General features: G+C 41.1%; 2 protein-coding genes and 1 long non-coding RNA gene across 3 annotated transcripts in view; 2 read left to right on the forward strand and 1 right to left on the reverse strand.

Moving 5' to 3' along the window:
• FNDC7 (fibronectin type III domain containing 7) overlaps positions 1–19,966 on the forward strand; it is a 184,844-nt gene that overhangs the window by 98,687 nt on the left and 66,191 nt on the right. The gene's annotated exons all lie outside the window — the stretch shown is intronic.
• SLC25A24 (solute carrier family 25 member 24) lies at positions 141–18,243 on the forward strand. The gene is made up of 10 exons (XM_082227966.1): positions 141–162; positions 2,528–2,654; positions 3,234–3,321; positions 4,275–4,386; positions 6,346–6,504; positions 7,949–8,098; positions 10,137–10,244; positions 11,114–11,281; positions 13,900–14,050; positions 14,941–18,243. The coding sequence occupies exons 2-10, from the start codon at positions 2,615–2,617 to the stop codon at positions 15,117–15,119; spliced, it is 1,155 nt and encodes a 384-aa protein (XP_082084092.1). The 5' UTR covers positions 141–162; positions 2,528–2,614; the 3' UTR covers positions 15,120–18,243.
• On the reverse strand, positions 1,957–9,227 carry LOC309535227. Its single transcript, XR_014221139.1, has 2 exons — positions 8,439–9,227; positions 1,957–2,203 (listed from the first exon to the last, which is right to left on the reverse strand). It is a non-coding gene; the product is annotated as an uncharacterized lncRNA (long non-coding RNA).

Genomic DNA, 19,966 nt, shown 5'->3' on the forward strand with positions numbered 1-19,966 from the left:
GCCTGTGTGGCTTGATGCCCATTGGAGCAGTTTGTGTACACTACATGCCTTTCTGTCAGAAGTTACAACAGGAACTACATTGACTGCAGTGCCACAAAATTACCATGTTGAGGTTATGCCGTGGTAAGAAGGTTACAGTTCTGAGCATCTGCACTGCCTAAGGTAATTTGCTGTCTAAGGTGATGCCCTGCCTTCTGTTGTACACATGTGGGAGTCAACTGGACCAAGAGTTGTTTTCAACACTGGTGATGGGGCAACACACCTAAGGGTAACGGCTTAGGTTACACTCCAGGGGCGGACTTTGCTAATATAGCGCCCTGAGCAAGGACATAATTTGCCCCTTGCCCAATATTTCTTATTTTTGTGCTCTTCTCCCTCTCACCGTCCATTCTGTGCATGCTGTCAAGTGCACTACATCACAGTTGTGGCAACTCAAACACCTGTCTGACCAGGGCCTAACTTTGAGTAGGTACCTGTGTAAATATAGGGATGGTGATGATGAGGATGATGATTATTATTTTACACTCCGCCAGCTTGCAGGGGAACCACCCACACTGCCTTAAAGCCGGTGCTGTTGTCTCACGCTCCTCAGGATATTTAGGAAGGACATTAAAAGCCCTTAATAGACTGGTACTACCTCCTCCCATATTCCTAAAAGTATCTCTTTGGTGGTGGCTGATGAGTGTGGTTTTTGCCATTTTTACATTTGGGGCCAGGAACTTTCCCCTGGAATGTCCACCTGCCCTTCTTCCTCCAGGCCTTTTGCAATGCTGTGAAGATTTATCCCCCGCCTCCAGCAAATTCTATGAAGTTGATGTTCTTGTTGACTTGTTTTAATTTGTTCCCATTACTCTATTTTTTGCTTTCATTTTTATTTATTTTTCAATCATTCCTGTAAGCTACTTTGGACACTTGTGTTGTGGCAATTTTACACAATACATATTCAGGTACTCTGTGTGACAGGCTACTGATCTAAGAATAAAAGGAACGTGCCTGCCAGAATCATCTGTGGGAGAGCATTTATGTTCTCATGTTTCAGGAGCCACGTACAGGGGTGACAGCACTAATGAAGGTCCAATGCGTTCTGCTTGAGGCAGAAAAGCCAAATGTTGTTTCCACATAGTGGTGAGACTATAATAATAAAGAATGAACTAAATAACAATTTGCTGCCCTTCAATGCCCTGGCCTCGTGCCTTATGGTGAGATGGACCTGTTTCTTTAGGGAAGACAGTTACTTTGAACTTCATAATCGCTATGAATCTTGCATTCCTAGAACTTGTGTTAGCAAACCTGTTGTACTGGCCTTGACAAAAATGTATCTGCAGTATACTCATGGTTAGTATAATAGCAACAAGTGCGCAAGCTATTTGAGTATACATGTATGTATGTCTGGGGAGGAAGGTTGAATCTAGATATTTATGTCCATGTAGAAGATATTTCTGTTTTAAAGCACATAAATACATTACACATAGATGCTCACAACCAACTGGAATGAGACCCGAACCAATAAACCTTAAAAGGATCAATACTTTTTTGGGGGCAGGGGGTGACCTACTTCTTCATATTTAATACATTTTGTTGTTTTGTTTACATGGTATAATATTTAAGGTTAAATTTTGCTAAATATGTACTTTTCCAAGAAAGAAAGTCAGAGCGTTGCCCGAGCTCCTTTCCAGGCACTGCTACATTTAAGTAGAGACCATATCTAGGCCTGCTTATTTTTTGAATCACTTAGAAATTTTCTCGCAGTCCGATTCTATTTAGAGGTAGGCAGCAGAGTATGCTAGGAGGCTGAAATGGTGGTTTTTTCATGTTAGATTTTTGCCCATTTATTCTTTAGCACAAGCATTCCACCAGAGTAGCCAGAGGCGGAGAAAGTTATTATCAGCTATCAAGACAGAACAGCTCAGCTTTGCATTGCCTTTTGGCTGCTTTTTCCTCTTGCGTATGAGATAATAACAACAACAATAATTTTATTGTTTATACCCTTCCCATTTGCTTCCAGCAAAATAAAAAGTAAAATAAAATGTCAGACATTAAAAACCACAGTCTCATGTTTCTCATAACGCTCTAATGACGTTTCGTAGCCCAGTAGATAGAAGGCTATCAGGGAATTGGGCAGGGACAAACAGATGCAGAATGCAGGCAAGGTATTGGGTCTTCCTCCATGGTAAAACACATCAGAATACATTTGGAGCAGTTCCTATGAAAAGATACAGGCAGAAAGTGTTATTCTGGTTAAATAGGATGTGAGGATGCATCGCTGCGGGCCGGAATGCTACCTTTGTAATGCTTCAGTGATAAGATTCCATACATCACATCCAAGAAGAGAACACTGTTTAGCTAAATTAATTACTGTATTGCACTTAATTGTCCACATTTCCAGGAAATGTATTCAATTCTATTAACTAAAAGTGCAGAAATGATTTGTGCAGAAAAGGAGAAACCTCTCTTTTGGAATGCGTTTTTGAAATACTATAAGCACCATTACTAATTTTTCTTCAATATGCATTTTTTTTTTAAACAGAAAATTTTCAGAGCTGGAGATACTAACCAAGATGGCCGGCTGGACTTTGAAGAATTTACACGCTATCTTAAAGACCATGAGAAGAAAATGAAATTAGCCTTTAAAAGTCTGGACAAAAACAACGATGGTAGGATCCAATTTTCCACCATATCTGTTGTGTTAAGATACACAGAGGAGTCTATTTCTTTCAAGTCAATCAAAAATTCTCAGTGCAACATAGAAATAAAATGTAAGCATTAATTATGTAATTATGTTAAGAGATCAGCATTAAAAATGTAAACATGACATAAACAAGAAAGTATCATAATACAATATATAATTAACATTTTCAATAGATTTATATTAAAGAATGACAACTGTCAATGAGCTGGTTTGGAAAGTCATATGTAATAAACCAATATATGAACCAGGTTTTTCCAAGTAACTGCAGTTTGCTGTCTGCTCTGAACCAACTTCCCCACATAGGAACATAGGAAACTGCTTTATACAGAGTCAGACATTGGTCCATCTACCTGGACCTTGTTCCTAGTATTTTTGATGCTCTTTTTCTGGCGTACATCTTTATATTGTTTGTTTGTATACTGACCAATTCCCCATTTCCAAATCTCTGGTGCTCTTCTCTTGACTATCTCTTGACATTCAAATATTTAAAACTCTGCAGAGCTCTTCAGCTCATTTGTCTTTTTTCTCCCTCCCTCTTATAAAGGAGTAATTGATGCCTCAGAAATTGTTCAGTCCCTCAAGATCTTGGGTATAGATATTTCAGAAAAGCAAGCAACGAGGATTCTACAAAGGTCAGCACCTGCTATTATTTTAAACTGAGTAGCACTGAGGCCCCCTCCCCCCTGCTGAAGTCTCATCCCACTGGGATATGTACCGTATTTTTCGTCCTATAAGGCACACCGGCCCATAGGACGCACCTCATTTTTTGGGGGGAAAATGAATTTTAAAAAATTATTTCCCTCCCCCAGCCCTGGCTGCCGCCCCAAGCCTTGCGCTCACCTGCCCGAAGCAGGGGGAGTCCTCCGGAGGGCTCCCCGTGCTTCGGGTGACAGGCTGCCGCCCCAAGCCTCGCGCACCCGGCGGGACCTCCTGCCGGGCGCGCAAGGCTTGCAGACACTCGCGGGGGCTGCAGGCTGCTGCCTGCAAGCCTTGTGAGCCCGCGGGTACTCCCACCGGGCTTGCAAGGCTTGCAGATAGCTTCCTGAAGCCTGGAGAGCGAGAGGGGTCGGTGCGCACCGATGCCTCTTGCTCTCCAGGCGTCAGCGAAAGCCTGCATTCACCCCAGAGGACGCACACACATTTCCCCTTCATTTTTGGAGGGGAAAAAGTGCATCCTATGGGGCGAAAAATACGGTAACTATTTCCCAGCCTTTCTCTTTGCTTGGTGACAAGTGAGCCTTGCTGATATAATCTTTTACACTATTTTCTAGAAGCATAACTTAGGTTGACAAGCTAAACCATGGCTTCTCTGTGGCCATCTTTGCACACTATACTATGGTTTATCCTGGCATGCTCAAGCTGGAAGAAGCCCGAGTAAGCCTCATCTTTTTGTACACAAATATACAAACTGTAAACTCACTTAATACCACTAGAAGCTTAAGTTGTCGTCGTATGTGAACCAGGAGCTCTGGTTCATAACAAACTCCAGTTGATTTAACAAACCGAAGCTTCACTATGCATGGCTTGAAGTTGGTTTGTTTTGAATATTGCATAGAATTCTAATCATATCACTTTGAATTTTTAGCATAGATGCTGACGGGACAATGTCAGTGGACTGGAATGAATGGCGGGACCATTTCCTATTTAATCCCGCTACAGACATTCAAGGAATCATTCGATACTGGAAACATTCTACAGTGAGTATGCATTACATTTCTTATGGTAGTCATAGTGCAGACAAATTTGAGCAGGATTTACTGATGAGTTGCGTTTGCAGAAGTGCATGTTGGGGGCATGCAGTCTTAGGCTGCTACTGTAACCCTCAAGCTGCAGTGGCTCTGCTACCGTTAAGATTATGGCTCTATGTATGCTTATTGTAGGTAGGGGGGGTCCCATTGAAGTCAGTGAAAATGGTTACCTAGTAAATATGTTTATTTTAGAACATCCTTCTAAAGAGGTCTCCTATTTTGGAGGAGGATCAAAATATAGAGAGTTTGGGGCTGGTGGCAGCAACCCTCTTTTTGAAGAGCATGCATAGAATTATTCTTAGAACATGCCAAACCTTGTATAGAAGCTGGTGCTTGGGTTTGGAATACTGAGGAGAAAAGGTTTAGCTAGTAATCCAAAGTGTCTTGAAAATAGGTTTGTTTATAATAAACTCTTGCAAATGTAAATGCGCATTTCCATTCTGAATTCTCTCAGTTTGTAATTCACTGTTAAAAAGCGTGGCTGTCAAGCTGAATTCTGTTTGATTTCATCCCATTTCTGATAGAGTTAGAATCAGAGTTTAAGAGCAGCTGCATTTTGAATTGACAGGGCGTCTAAAAGATGAGTAAAATCTGAGAGAATATTGATATTTAAAATTAAAATACCAGTATTATTGATAGACTATGACTGTAGCTTAAATACGTTTTAAAAGCATACGTACATTATAAGCCCATTACTACTTCAGTTTATTGGAGATGTCTTTTGAGGCCTCATGAATTATATCATAAAATAGATTTTTATATAGATCATGGTGCCAAAATGTAAGCTAGTTAGTGAATTATGAAGAGGAAAGTCTATATTTAAACTACTTATATAGAAAATTGTTGTCTTTTTTTCTTCAGTAATTTTATCAAAGATTCATTCCTTTTAACCATGAGAATGGCCACCATAGTAGCAAATTTCCTGTTGGTTCATCCCATAGAACTGCTGCAGCATTTCAAAGCCCACAACCATTGCCCTGGTCTTCACAACACAACTGTTTCATAGCAGTAACAATTCCACAATAAGAACATGTGCAAACTGGCTGTGTTCATGTGGTTGCATAACTTTTAATGTTGTAGCAGCATGCTATGGAAAAAAACCCAGTGCTACTGCATTGTTTAAAGCAGGGAGTGAAGAAAATCAGGAGGCCCTCCAGGCTAAGGTTTATTTTTAATATAGACTACTTTATACCACAGATGGTCAAAAAGCAGTTTGCACCACAATAAGAAAGACAACAATGTCGTGTTTAAAACAAAGAAAAAGTACTGGTAATCAAGTTCTGTAAATAGGCATAGGACAACTTGCTTAACCTGTCTGCTGAAATAGAAAGGATTGTGTTTTATACATGTAAAAATACCAATAAACTATATTTGAATCATGCAATCTGGTAGAAGGGAGGCGAACTAATCATAGATTTGCCAAACTGATTATCCTGCAAAGCAAGATGGGTGTCTTTTATTTTTTTTTAAATAACGTAATAATTCAATGGAGATAAAAATACTTGGATGAATTACAAGTAACTGGGCTGATAATCTTTTTAGGAAGTTGTCAAAAGGTTAATCTTGGTAATCCTTAAAAGCTGCCGGGAAGAAAGTCGAACTGTGCTTTGTAGCCATTAGGATTTCAGCACTGTGTCTGGAAAGCGTCGCTCGCCCCCATGCCATGTCTCTTTTACAGAAGTATACGAGGCAGAAATTTACTATCATTTTTAACGATGATGGCGCGGTTTTTGAAATGGTGGGTTTTTAGACTGCACGGTTTCAGATGTAGTCAGGAAAAAATACATATGCTTCCTTTCTCTTCTGCTTGGAATTGCCCTTGTGTGAACTCTGTAACCATGAGGGCTCTTTGTTGAAAGGCAAGGCTGTTGGATGTTGATCTAACTCTTTTGCTTTGCATCTTAACAGGTATTGGACATTGGAGACAGCTTGACCATCCCAGACGAATTCACAGAAGAGGAGAAAAAGACTGGGCAGTGGTGGAGACAGCTTTTGTCAGGAGGGGTTGCTGGTGCAGTATCTCGAACGGGAACAGCGCCACTGGACCGCCTTAAAGTCATGATGCAGGTGGGTTCCTTTAAAGCTTAGCCCCCAGGATCCATATCCAGACATCCAGACCCAAAGGGTTGAACACACCTGGTGCGATTTTTAATTTTGAAGACCAGGCCGCCATGTTGAATTTAAAAAAGATTTGGGGAAGTGCCTGCTCCTTCTATAGTAATTTGCCCCGAGTCCTATAAACACAAGGCCTTCTGGGACAGGGCTGACAGGTTTTGTGCCTATTTGGCCTACTGGGTATCTTCTCTTGCCCTTCCTAAGAAATAAAATTGAATCATGAGATACCAGCTGTTTTTGAGAGAAGCTCCATGCATAAAGAGGTTATTTATAGGAACCTATTTTTAGAGAGCCCACGAGTGCTAGTCATTATGTAAATAGGAAATGCATTTGTTGCAATGGGTTGTTAACTCAAATATAACATGAATATATGCAGGAAGGACTTAATAACTGACTGGGGCTTTCAGTGCGAGCCTGTATGTGTCTGCTCAAAGATAAGCCTCGTTGACTAGAGTAGGCAAGTGTGATAGGATTGCAGCTTTAGGTCTGGGTCTGGAATCTTTTCTTCTCAGTTCAGCATTAGGATGTTGGATGCATCTTGCTGCTGATTCTCTACGGGTTGTTTCTGTTCTGCTAGCAAAACAGAACTTCTGTTTCCTCCCCCCCATACCCCCTAAATGTATTCTGGTGAATCCCCCAGAACTGCAACATTGGATCCGGCCCTAAATGCAGTGCCATTACTTGACTGCTAGATCTGTTGAGTAAAAATCATGTAAGCAGTGCATGTCCTCATCACATGTAATGCCAAGAAGACTTGGCATTGTGGAATGCAATCTGTTCCCGGAAAAAAAAATCACATTTGGAGGCAATGTAATATCTACAGTGTATTTTTATGGGCATGCAGTTGTATTTATTTTTGAACTTCCTTAGCCTCAGACTATATATTATAGTAGCGTTTTGTTCTTGGTTTTTAACTGAAAGCAGCTCAGGCTGTATATTAGTGGAATGAGGGCAGGACTAGGAGAGGCTGCTTAACCCTTTCCCTGCCAGCTATTTCCTCCTCACCAGCTACGTTTTGATCTGTAGGGTGAAAGTTCTACCTTCCAACTAAGAAACTGTTTTAAAGAGGACAGCTTTGAACTGAAAAAGTACAGGAAGGGAAAGGGATAGACAGTTTTTCCTTCTTTTCCTTCACTATTTAAGATACAGCTTCCCCCAGGCTGATTTGGGATTTTAAAAATGCAGAGGAATTTGACTTTGCTTAACATGTTGTTTAGACCTTAATCTGTGTTTCAGGTGTAAGCCAGGAAAAGTAACAGCTAGCATAGAATTGGGAATGGCTTCCTCCTTAAAGGGTTTGAACACTTTATTGCTGTTTAGACAGAAAAGAAGTGTTATACTGTCAATTCAGCTTTCTATGTGTATCAAACAATTGTTTTCTCTTTCTTTGCTAAAGGTCCATGGCTCAAAGGGGAAAATGAACATAAAAGGTGGCTTGCAGCAGATGGTTAAAGAAGGAGGCATCCGTTCACTTTGGAGAGGAAATGGTGTCAATGTTGTTAAAATTGCACCTGAAACAGCTATTAAGTTCTGGGCGTATGAACGGGTAAGATGTTAAATGACAGTGATCGGCATGAAATGAAGGAAAGCCAGCTGAGCACACAAGAAGTTCCGTTTGTGCAATGTATGAAGTTTTATTTTTCTTTCTTTCTTACCTTTGAGAAAGAAAAAATCTTGGGTGATTTAAATTTGATTTCAAAGGCGCTTTAAAATGTTCACCACCACATGCTGGGTTTCAGCCTTGTCACCTCAGCTCTACGTCAGCATTTGTATGGCAAAATGTTGATTAGCCCATCCTGCACTTCACGGTCAGGATTCTTCTAAGGTCAGCATTAACTGAGCTGTAGTAAGATGGGCCTCACCATGGATTTCAGTGTTATATTTACCTCTGAATCAGCTTTAGTAGGTTATATAACATCCTAATCCTCCTGCAGGAGAAAGTGCCTCCTGAGATGGAACTTTAGCTCTCCTCCTCCTCCTCTTCCTCCTCCCTCTTTACCAGTGTTCCCCTTGAATCGCAAACTTCTGAAAGCTCAGTCATAAAAACGTGCTTTAAAAAGTCACATAGATATCCTGCCCTTCCTCCAAGTCACGCAGGATGAGACACACACAGAATAGACCCATTTTATCTGCGTGACAATATTACAAAGTCAGTTCAGTTGAGAGTGACTTGCTTGGGGCTCGTCCTGCATGTTTCATGCCTGAATGGGGATTTCAACTTTGCGCAGTAAACCTAGGGTACAACGCACTACACTGGCTTGAAAATTGAACTAGAAATGCTGTGTTTCCCAAGGGTATCTTAAAAACAAACAAACTGAAAATATATTTTCTGACACATGTTGAAAAGAGGGAGAAAATGGCTGAAGTCTTGAGCTTTGTTATTCTGGGTCAGATAAAAAAACGATGTCTATTGACGGCAAAGTTCCTTGGTCTAGCGCTGTCTGCTACAAGCTCTGAATGAATCTAATGGCCAATGTCTTAACACAAACATTTTAAATTAGCGGTTACGGATTTAATCTACATATTTCAAAGGCTTTACATCTGTATTATTTACCGCGTTCTATCTTACAGAGTTTAATTTTAACCTGCTTTTATTTACATGTTCTCTATTGCTGAATACGTCCGTATTGCTTAACCGCAATCAGTCGATTCTGATTCTGCCTGTGATATTTGGGGGGGGGGGGACGGTTAACTAGAAATTAATTAGGAAAAGGCTGAGGTTTGGAGAGGAAGAAATATGGAAATAAAGAATCTTGTCAGGCCTCTTAATCAGGATGTAAGCCCGGTTTCTCAGTTGAAATGACAGACCAGTGAATCAGGTGCTGATTCAGCCATAAGCTTTGCTTCAGGCGGTTGACTCTTTTTTATGGGATTTTAAATAATAATAAAAAAGAGTGGCATGTGCATTTTTCATTTAAGCATTTGCAATCTTATTTATTTGTGGTTTTTTTTTGTGTGTGTGTACACCACACACACACACACACACACACACAGATTAAAAATAGTTGCAAAACTGCTCTGGAGTGGTGAAGGAGGTGGCTTAGTGATATCACAGGTGCCAGCAAGTCAATCTCACTCCTCGCAGGAGTTGCTACTATAACATACAGAGCAGGCATCTTCAGAGCCTGGTCCTGGAAAGGGAAAGTGTTTTTCATCCACACTTCTGGAATTGGAGCTGGTATACCTCAGTTGGAAGAACATGAGGTTTGTTGTGCTGCTATAAAAACATTACAACCGTCTTCACTCATTAAGAGACAGAGATTAAAAATCTCCAGGATAGGATGCTCTCTAACTGTGGAGGAGACCCTTGCGAGTGCCTCTCTTCACATCCTCAGTTGGGTGATGGTTGGCATTGTCAAAAAAACTCAACAGCAGCCCATCATAGAGATTTACACAAGGGATAGAGACATTATTGCGGCGACAGTGAGCTGCCTATGTGCAGGACTTTGCCATGTAGACCAGCAACTCCTCCCACAAACTAACATGGCTTGTGTTCTTGATCCTGCTGAGTGGTTCTGTTAGCTGCTTGTGACTATATGGGGAAGAACGTGACCTTTTCTATCACTGTGTGTTTTAATATTCAGTATAAGAAGATGTTCCTTGATGAAGGGGGAAAGATCGGCACTGCAGAAAGGTTTATATCTGGTTCCCTGGCTGGAGCGACTGCACAGACTTCTATTTATCCCATGGAGGTCAGTTTTGGATTGACTGCTCTGTTTGTGAACATGCACCATCTATCCTTTTTCTGAGAAGCAGCTTTTTTGTAGATAGTGTGGTCAGCACTTTGGTCAGCATTCTGCAAACTTCTTTAAAAATTATTTCCAAATCTTTGAACTGAGGTGAGTGCTGCAGAGCGATCTTAGATCATTGGCAGAATGCACACTTCACATGCATGAAGGCTCATCTTGGGTATCAGAACTGGGAAATATCACCTGCTTGAGACCATGGAGGTTTTCCTAGTAAGATTAAGAAGGATTGAGGAAGATGAAGCACCAGTCCGAGTTGGTATGCAATGGATCTCTGTTATCAGAGGCCCCAGGCAACCTTAGCGGCTAGGAGCAGTGGCAGACTTGGGTACTATGGCACCCTGTGTGAGCCCAAAATTTGGCACTCCCCTCATCCCAGTTCTCACGCTCCCTTCCCAAAGGCGGGTAAGTAGGCACCTTGGTTTGGGAAGGAGAGACAAGGGCTCAGGCATGGTCCCAGGGCCCTCCCACCTCCTTCCCAAGCTGGAAAAGCACAAACTAGGACTCTAGGACCCTGTCTGAGCCTCATGCCTCCTTCCCAAAGCCCAGTGCCTCGTTTACCAAGCTTTGAGTTTAGTGCCCATTGTGTGCACACCACTTCCACAGCCCTAAATCTACCCCTGCTAGGAGTGCCTTCTACCAACTTTGACTGGTAATACAGCTGTGTGTGTGTGCGCGCGCATGCACGCATGCACGCATGCACGCACACTCTGCACTCATTCGTTTGTGCATGCATGCATACATACAAGAGAGTGAATAGCAGATTTTAGTAATGCAGTATTTTGATTAACTTCAACAGTTTTTCTCCACCTTAGGTATTAAAGACCAGACTGGCTGTGGGCAAAACAGGGCAATACTCTGGAATGTTTGATTGTGCTAAGAAGATCTTAAAAGGAGAAGGCTTGAAGGCTTTTTACAAAGGTTATATTCCCAATATTTTGGGCATCATTCCTTATGCTGGCATAGATCTGGCTGTTTATGAGGTGAGTGGAGTTCACTGGCATATCCCATGAAATATAACTAAAGGAGCATTGTATAATAGATGGTTACGTTAGACCTAGATTGGGGAAAGAGACCCGAGCTTGCATGTCTGCTTAACTCAATGTCTGCCAAAGCTCATTTGGCTACCTTGTTCCAGGTATTGCCTCACTGATCTGGTTGTTGTGTAGATGAAGTGGACTTATCCCTGTGTGTACTACCCTGAGCTCATTGGACAAAAGGCAGGATATAAATGGAATTAAATTGTGATTAATAAAACACTCTTCTTAGATTCCATTCTCCAAGCTATTTACTCTGGAGTACCTCAACACATTCCTAGAAGGATGACTCCCAAGTGAATTCTTTGCCAGTTGATGCCAAGCATAACCAGATATTTGTGTGTTACATAACCTCAATAACACCTGAACCTTCAGCATAATTTTGTGTATTTGCAGTGTTGCATTGGTGTAGTTGTTGTTTCAGTACTGCTACCTAGTGAATCCTGGAGTCAGGCTGTTAGCCATTTTAAAAACATATTTACACCTGAATCTGATGTTACCTTCATTATATGCATTAAATCTTTTTCTGAATGACTGTTCCTGCAGGGACATAGGTCTATTGGTGTGTGACCATTCTCTGCCACGACCTTCTAAGAACTGATTCAGATGTGCAAAACAATATGTGATATAGTCCTTTCTGAACTCTTAACAGAGGGACTGCATGTCTGACTGGAATCCTCATCTAAAGACCCCTTGCATTTGGCAAACTGGAAGAAATTTTTTAGCTTATTCCCCTGGTCACCCGGGCATGCTAATTTTCTATATTCAGGAAGTTTTAAAAACGTGTGGTAGCATTCAAATATGCACTCTCCCACCTATAGTTTGAAGTACAATCCAGGAAGGATTGCAACAGGTGCTATTTCTATCTATTTTAACTCAGATTAATATGCCTGGAAACCAGACAAACAAGTATATTTGCTGAGATAATAATTGTCCTGCACAGTGATACAAGTGAGCCTGTAGGGTGTAATGTAGATTGACTGCTGAGTAGCTGTCTAAACGTTTGCTGTTTCCACTTTTCAGTAAGCAGAGATCTCAACACGGCAAAATCATGTATTTTTAATTTTGTAATGAAAGAGTGAAGTCACTGAACCAGAATTATTTAGCGAGTCTAACTGCAAAAAGTAATTTCTCCTCCTTTTGGTGTCAATACTATAGCCAGGATCACATTCTGGGTTAATGAGCCAAACTATACATGAATTGTGTGCATGCATCTCCTTTACTGCCAATTCATTCGTTCCTCCTTCTTGAGTGGCAAAACAAATCAGATCTGCCATTACTAGCCATTGTTTCCTGCTTACATGCAATCCTGGTAAACAATGGTCAGTGGCTTCCAAACAAGGGTAGTATATCTTGTATATATTTGGGTTCTGTATTTCAGTCCTTAGACTTTTTACAAACCCTTCTAACGTGCACATGTACGCACACAGGCACGGTATCTGCCAATGTAGGGTTGGGGTTTGTGTTTAGTGGGGTCTGAGGAAGAGACTATTTGGTGCATGGGATATTAAGGTAAGTGGGGGAAGTTGAAGGATGTGTGGAATAGTGGGGTGGTGTTTGGGAAGTTTTAACAGCTGGGAGAGTGTAGAGAGGGATTAACTGGGTGAGAATGGGTGTAGGAGACTGCTTGTTCAAATCCATTAATCTCAGATGTCAGTTTATATAAGGAACAATGAAAACAAACCAATATTAAACACGCTGGCTGTTGTTAGCCCTGGGTAACTCAGTGAAACCCACACTTACAGGGTTTGAACAGTGCTGTTAGCACAGCAAGACCCTAACAAAGCTACTTTGCAAAGTGAGGTCTGCTCCACAAAAGCTTAAAGGTAAAGGTAAATGTGTAGGTTTTTTAGGAGTTAGCAAACAGACTAACTAGAAATAGTTCTCTAACACTGCTGCCTTTCTGAGGTTCATGCTACGTTACTTAGCCCCACAGCTGCTGTCATTTATAAAGCAGCCTCCTCTCATTATAACTGCAATACATTAATCTTAACACATTTAAGCATGCCTCATGCTGAAATAATTTTGTACTGCTGTTTTCTGCGTTTGCTACCTGTCAGCCATCTATTATGCCAACTCTGATTAGCTGGTGTCGTGCTTTCTTGTTCTGTAATACCCTGCACCAGCTTCACTAACAAGTGTACTTAAGTCTAATTTCTCTCCCATCTACATAACTGATTTTTATTTTTTTACAGGTGATAATTAACATGTTCCATAGCTTCCCAGTGCTTATGAAACCCCTTATTATTTCATTCATTACGCTGCAGGCATGACTCTAAAATCTTACAACTAATTTAGGCTGAAATCCTTAACGCCACTTACCCGGGAGTAAGCCTCGCTGAATTCAGTAGGACTTACCTCTGACTGGACATGGTTAGGATTGTGATGACAGGTTGGAAAGAGATGAGAGTCGGTCCCGTCTCTCATGGACCAATATGCACTTGTAAAATATGCAGATAGTGAGTTTAGGAATTGACCTGACATGTTTCTCATGTGAATACTTGGCCATTATGGTTTTTTTTAAAGGTAAAGTTCAACTAACTGCATCAATGTTCTCTTGGCAGGCTTTGAAGAAGAACTGGCTAGAAAAATATGCAACAGACTCTGCCAACCCTGGTGTACTTGTATTGCTGGCATGTGGTACCGTGTCCAGTACATGTGGCCAGTTAGCCAGTTATCCTCTTGCCCTCATCCGCACTCGAATGCAGGCTCAAGGTGAGTGTTGGTTCCTGTGGTATAGGAGCTTGTTCACCTGTGTTGAGCAAGCTAGGTAAAGGTAAAGGGACCATTAGGTCCAGTCGTGCCCGACTCTGGGGTTGCGGCGCTCATCTCGCTTTATTGGTCGAGGGAGCCAGCGTACAGTTTCCGGGTCATGTGGCCAGCATGACTAAGCCACTTCTGGCGAACCAGAGCAGTGCACGGAAATGCCGTTTACCTTCCCGCCGGAGCGGTACCTATTTATCTACTTGCACTTTGACGTGCTTTCAAACTGCTAGGTTGGCAGGAGCAGGGACCGAGCAACGGGAGCTCACCCCATCGCAGGGATTTGAACCGCCGACCTTCTGATCAGCAAGTCCTAGGCTCTGTGGTTTAACCCACAGCGCCACCTGCTTCCCTGTTGAGCAAGCTACCAAGGCTTTAATACTTTAGGTGCTATTGCCCTCTAAGAGTTTGGCCACATTTTCCTCTTTTTCTTGGTAGGTTCTTCTCTAGTCTACCTGCTACCAGCAATTACTTTACTTCCGAGAATTAAGCCACCCTTTTAAAATACAGCAGACCAGCTTTTGCCAACATAGTGCCCTCTGTAGGTTTTGGACTACAATTCTCATAAATGCCAATCAGCATGACTGTGATGGCTGCAGCTGATGGGAGCTGTAAATTGAAACTTCTGGAGGACACTGTGTTGGCAAAAGCTGCTCAAGACGCCTGGTTCACACAATAAGCATGTGAGGCAGTGAACCTCTTTCTGGAATGTTGATTCTTCCGAAGGATTGATTGCATGAAAAACACATTCTATTTTTTGTTAACTTCAAAATACTTTTTAAATGATACTTTTAAGTAATACGTGTCTCTTTCTTTCTCCCTTTTTTTAACTTCTTCCATAGCCATGGTAGAAAGTGGCCCTCAATTATCCATGGTCGGTCTCTTCCAAAGGATTATTGCTAAGGAAGGAGTCCTGGGACTGTACAGGGGCATAGCCCCTAACTTCATGAAAGTGCTCCCTGCTGTCAGCATCAGTTACGTCGTATATGAAAAGATGAAGGAGAACTTGGGAATAGCATAAGAGGAAAGGAGGGAAGAAAAATAGAGGTTTATTACAGAATATGCACACCTGATGAAAACACATTGGATGCTAAATTTGTTCATGTTTACAATTGGATTCAAGTCTTCACTGCACCGTTCTTGTGGGGATCCCTTCAAGGAAGCAGAAGAAGACCCACTTTCCTGAAACAGCTGTAAGCCAGGTATCTTTTTTAAAAAACACCAAATCCGACAACCTCAGGTTCGCAAATCTTAACAATCAAGAAATATTTGATTGCTAGCCGAGCTGAGTGATGGAAGATCTTAAAGAATGAATCTCTAGTCAATGTAATTTTCTGATTTTTCTAAAATATATTTTACTGAGCTAAATATGTATTTTTATGCAGCTGATCCTGCATTATTAAGATTTGTATTTAGTTGGTCAGTGGATTGTCCCATCTTGCACGTACCAAAAATTTAACTCTCCTTTGTGTTTATATTCTGCAATAGGAAAATTGGGTTATTAAAATATAGTTTAAAAAAAATTTTTTTGGTAAACTTTAGAAAGGCATAGGCAGAAATGCAGAGACAAACAGAATGCCACGGTACTGTTCCTGAATACATTAGATTCTCTTGTTAACTTAAAATATTAAGGAACAATCTTGACGAAGTCCCATTTTAAAAACATTGGGAGCTATTAGTCATGGCTAGGAAAAGTCTCGTTTTTCTTTCAGTGGGAACTTAGTCGTGACTGACTTTGGCAGGAGAAGTTCTCAGCAGATCATATGCATTGGTCAAATACTTCAATTAGAAATGAATGCAAATTTTAAGTGTCTCGTGGCATTTTGAGTGCTCTGGGCTACTGTCCATGTAACTTGTAAATGTTTGTACCAAAAGCCCAGAGCATTGTTTGATGCCCTTGTTTGATTGCTGCAAAAAACTTGCCTTTAGGGAAAGCCATATCACCTTTTAAGAACAGTGTGCAGTTTCAGATTTATTTTTTTAAAAAAATGTTTTAAACTGATTCTTCATTATCTCTTCCTTGTCTTGGAATGTTTCAACCATTAAATCTTTGGCCCTATGCAGGTATTACTAGTAAGAAAGTGCAGTGTTTTCCTGCTGGTAACACTGGCTGATTATGTGAAGGTTGAAAAACGCAATTCAAAAGAAGAGCAGGAGTGGATTACTTGTGCAGTCTTACAGCAACCACAAATTTTCCATTAGTATTTCTGGAAGTCAGACCTGGCCTCCCTGATGGAACACTGCTCCTTTTTTTAATAGTGGAGACAACTGATAATGGAAAATTCCCTGTCTTTTCTCAGCACCCAAATCAAATAACTGAGTAGACTGCCTGAGAAAAACCAGTTCACCATGGCAATAAAGGACTTTGCCATCCAGTTACAAACTTTGCAATCCTAAGTCTATTTACTTAGAAATAAGTCATTCTTAAGTTCGGTAGGACTTGCTCTCAAGCAACGGTATTTAGGATCACAGCTTAAATCAGTAGAATGACTGTAAGGAAATGCATGGCAAGCACTGAGCTTATCAGTCAGGCCGGGCATGCAAGAACAGATTGCTGAGAAGACTCTTCCTGCATGCCTTCCTTGCAAGATCTTTTAAAGCACAAACATCTTATTGAATGGATCCTCAGTTTCAGAGTATATTTCAGTTATCCATGAAATTAATGGTTGCTGCTTCTGCATGTCGAACACGTCATTAAAATCACATCAATTGCAGACGCTCCCCACTGTCATAGAAGCATACCTGCTTCTTCAAGGTCTACTTGTTCTCTTTCTCTTTTATAAAACTTGAGCATGGAAAATTGCACTAAAGTGAATAATCTGGTTTTTTGGTCTTTGAAACTTCCAACACCAGTTCTAAGAGGTAGATGTGGTGTGGGAAGCAATGCTTCTCTTGAACAACCCATCCTCTGTGCATATACAAAGGACCTAATCTAAGGTCAATTGGAGGAGTCAGTAGGGGCCAATTCCTTTACGACTGCATGACTAGAGAGGTCAGATGGATTACTGCCATCCAGGAAGGTGGCAACTATTTCCATGATCATTCATCGCTGTACTTCTTCTCTGCAATCATTATCACAGAGATGGTTGCAGTTCCCCACTATATAACCCAGTTCATGCTAGCTTTTCTTGATTGTGTTCAATTGGAGCAATTTGGTAGTGTCCCTAGAAATAGCCTAAATTAAATCACATCACTACCATTGTCCTCCCTCCCTTGATTTGTATTCCTTTTACCAACTTCTCAATGTTTATAGGATGGCTTTGTAAGCTTGTACTAGGCACACTTTCTTTTGCATTGGCATTATGTTGATTTATGGAACCATAAAGATAGAGGAAGTGGTTTTCTTTTCCTTCATAATGCTATCTTTTCTCTGTTTTAGTCAGATAATCCCAGCCTCTAGCCCCTCAAAGATTTCACAAATGGGCTGGGGGATCCAACCTTATTTTTTGACTGGTTTGAGAAGCTGATGTGAACTCCAAATAATATAGCCCACCATGGAGAACCCATATTTGCACTTTTTGAGTAGCAATCCCTTTTTTAATTGTTTGCTATGCAGAATGCCGTCTTTAATGAACTTTTGGATGTAACTATGGGCACAATCTAAAAATCATGTTGTTGTAGTAGAGCTTCGGTAGGTGGTTTCCAGTAGATTGTGCCCATCCTTTATGAATGGCAGGGTGGTTTTTTTAGGTTGCAAATCTGTCCCATGATAGAAACCTTCACTCTTTTTGCACTTGATCAAAACCAAAGAATTAATTCAGCAGAAGCACTCTGTAATCTTGTATTGCACGCTGTTACGCATTTGCCTGTTGTAAATGTGATTTTCTAAATCACCTGTGTGTTTTTTTAAAAACCCAACTGTAAGCTATACTATGTATGCCTATCTTGTATGTAATTTTAAGGTGACATGACCAGTATGTGAACCAATTTCAGTCATTTTTTTCATATAAGTGCACTTACGAGAATGTTGGTGATGGTGTTTTATTTTGTTGGAAGAATGCATGATATGGTGTAGATCTGATTCCTTTACTTTGTGCCTAAAAAGAACAAGGTTCTAATTGTGATTTTTTGGGTGACTTACTTGGTGAATGCTTTTTATAACCTTTAAATTGATCTGTTTATAATAAACAATGTTTTGTAATGCAGTTGTGAAGTTGCTTTGTAACTAGCTGAAAATGTATTTACTTGTTATATTTATACCTTTCCTTTCTTTTGTGGAACCCAAGACAGTGTATGTATGTATCTGTATGCATTGGCATTTTGGGGGGACAAGGGTGGTGCTGTGGTCTAAACCACTGTGTCTCTTGGGCTTGCTGATCAGAAGGTCGGCAGTTTGAATCCCATGACGGGGTGAGCTCCTGTTGCTCTGTCCCAGCTCCTGCCAACCTAGCAGTTCGAAAATACACCAATGCAAGTAGAGAAATAGGTACTGCTGCTGCTGGAAGGTAAATGGTGTTTCTGTGTGCTCTGGTTTCCGTCAGTGTTCTGTTGCACCAGAAGTCATGCTGGACACATGACCCGGAAAGCTGTCTGTGGACAAACACCAGCTCCCTTGGCCTGAAAGCAAGATGAGCGGCGCAACCCTATAGTCACCTTTGACTGGACTTAACCATCCAGGGATCCTTTAACTTTTCCGTATTGGCATTTCTAAACTACTTAATATTTCAAAATTCCCTATGTACACTGTAAAAACAGTATCCATTAAAACGAATAGAGTCTAAAGCCAGTAAATCAGCAGTATAAAGCACATAAAACAAGTGAAACAGATTTCCAGGGACTCATACACATAAATCAGGGTTCTATCTTACAGGTCAGGGAAAGCCTGGGCAAAAAGATTGGTCTTCACAAGACATCTGAAAAAAACTTGTGGTTGCTACTTCATGCAAGGCAGTGGTAAGATCATTCCACCGTACAGGGGTAATAGCAGAAAATGCCACTTTTTGTGTCGCTGCCCTATGATATACTGTGGGGTGAGGTGCCACAAATATAATTTCCCTAGATGATCTGAGTGATCTTACAGGTATACGTAGAGACAGGTGGTCTTTCTGGTAAAATGGCCCCAAGTCATTCAGAACATTATATGTTAACAACATCTGGAACGTGGCTTGGTAGTTGATTGGTAACCAGTCCAGTTCCCTCAGCAAAGCTGTAACATCTGCATCTCCCAAGTTTTCCACTAAATGATGTAGCTGCAGCATTTTGGACTAATAAAGTTCTCATGCAGTCATCTATCTAGGCACTGGCCAGATCCAGAGCTGCTTAGCTTCAGTGAGGTTGCTGTATGATGGTGTCCTTAGACTACATGCTGGGTTCTAGAGGTATAAACCCCACCCACCCAAGTACAATGTGGTTTTTTTCCTGTTCAAAAGAAATTGTTTCCAAGACTAGTGTTGCTCTTTGTATGTCTAATACTACATTTCCATGCAATTCATTCAGTAATAGTCAAACAGGGGGCTTCAGTATTTTGGCAGACCTCTTGGAATTTGTGCCCAGCTTACCTCTTCTGCTCATATAGCTTATTGAATCCCAATGCCCTGGAAACTGCAGGGATCAATCGGCCTGCAAGACCAATATTCTCAGTTAGCCATGAATTCCCTCCACCTCTGCTGTTGGTTGCCAGGACTGAAATATGGCAAGGTCTGTTTTCTTCTCAATACAGAGTATTAGGCATAGTGGATATTGAAACTCAACAGTTAAGGGAATTGGGTATGTTTAGCCTGGCAAAATGAAGATGAAAGATGTGAAAGCATGTGTGAACTGGCCCTTAATATGCTGAAAAAGCAGAGAGAAAGCAGTTAATGAAATTGCATTGGATTGCTTCTGTTGGTAATCAGCAGAATGAAAGCCAGTTAGTTCTATCATCAGGGC

The sequence above is a fragment of the Podarcis vaucheri genome, assembly GCF_965113315.1.
Source record: "Podarcis vaucheri genome assembly, chromosome: 6".
In the NCBI taxonomy this organism is placed as follows: domain Eukaryota; kingdom Metazoa; phylum Chordata; class Lepidosauria; order Squamata; family Lacertidae; genus Podarcis; species Podarcis vaucheri.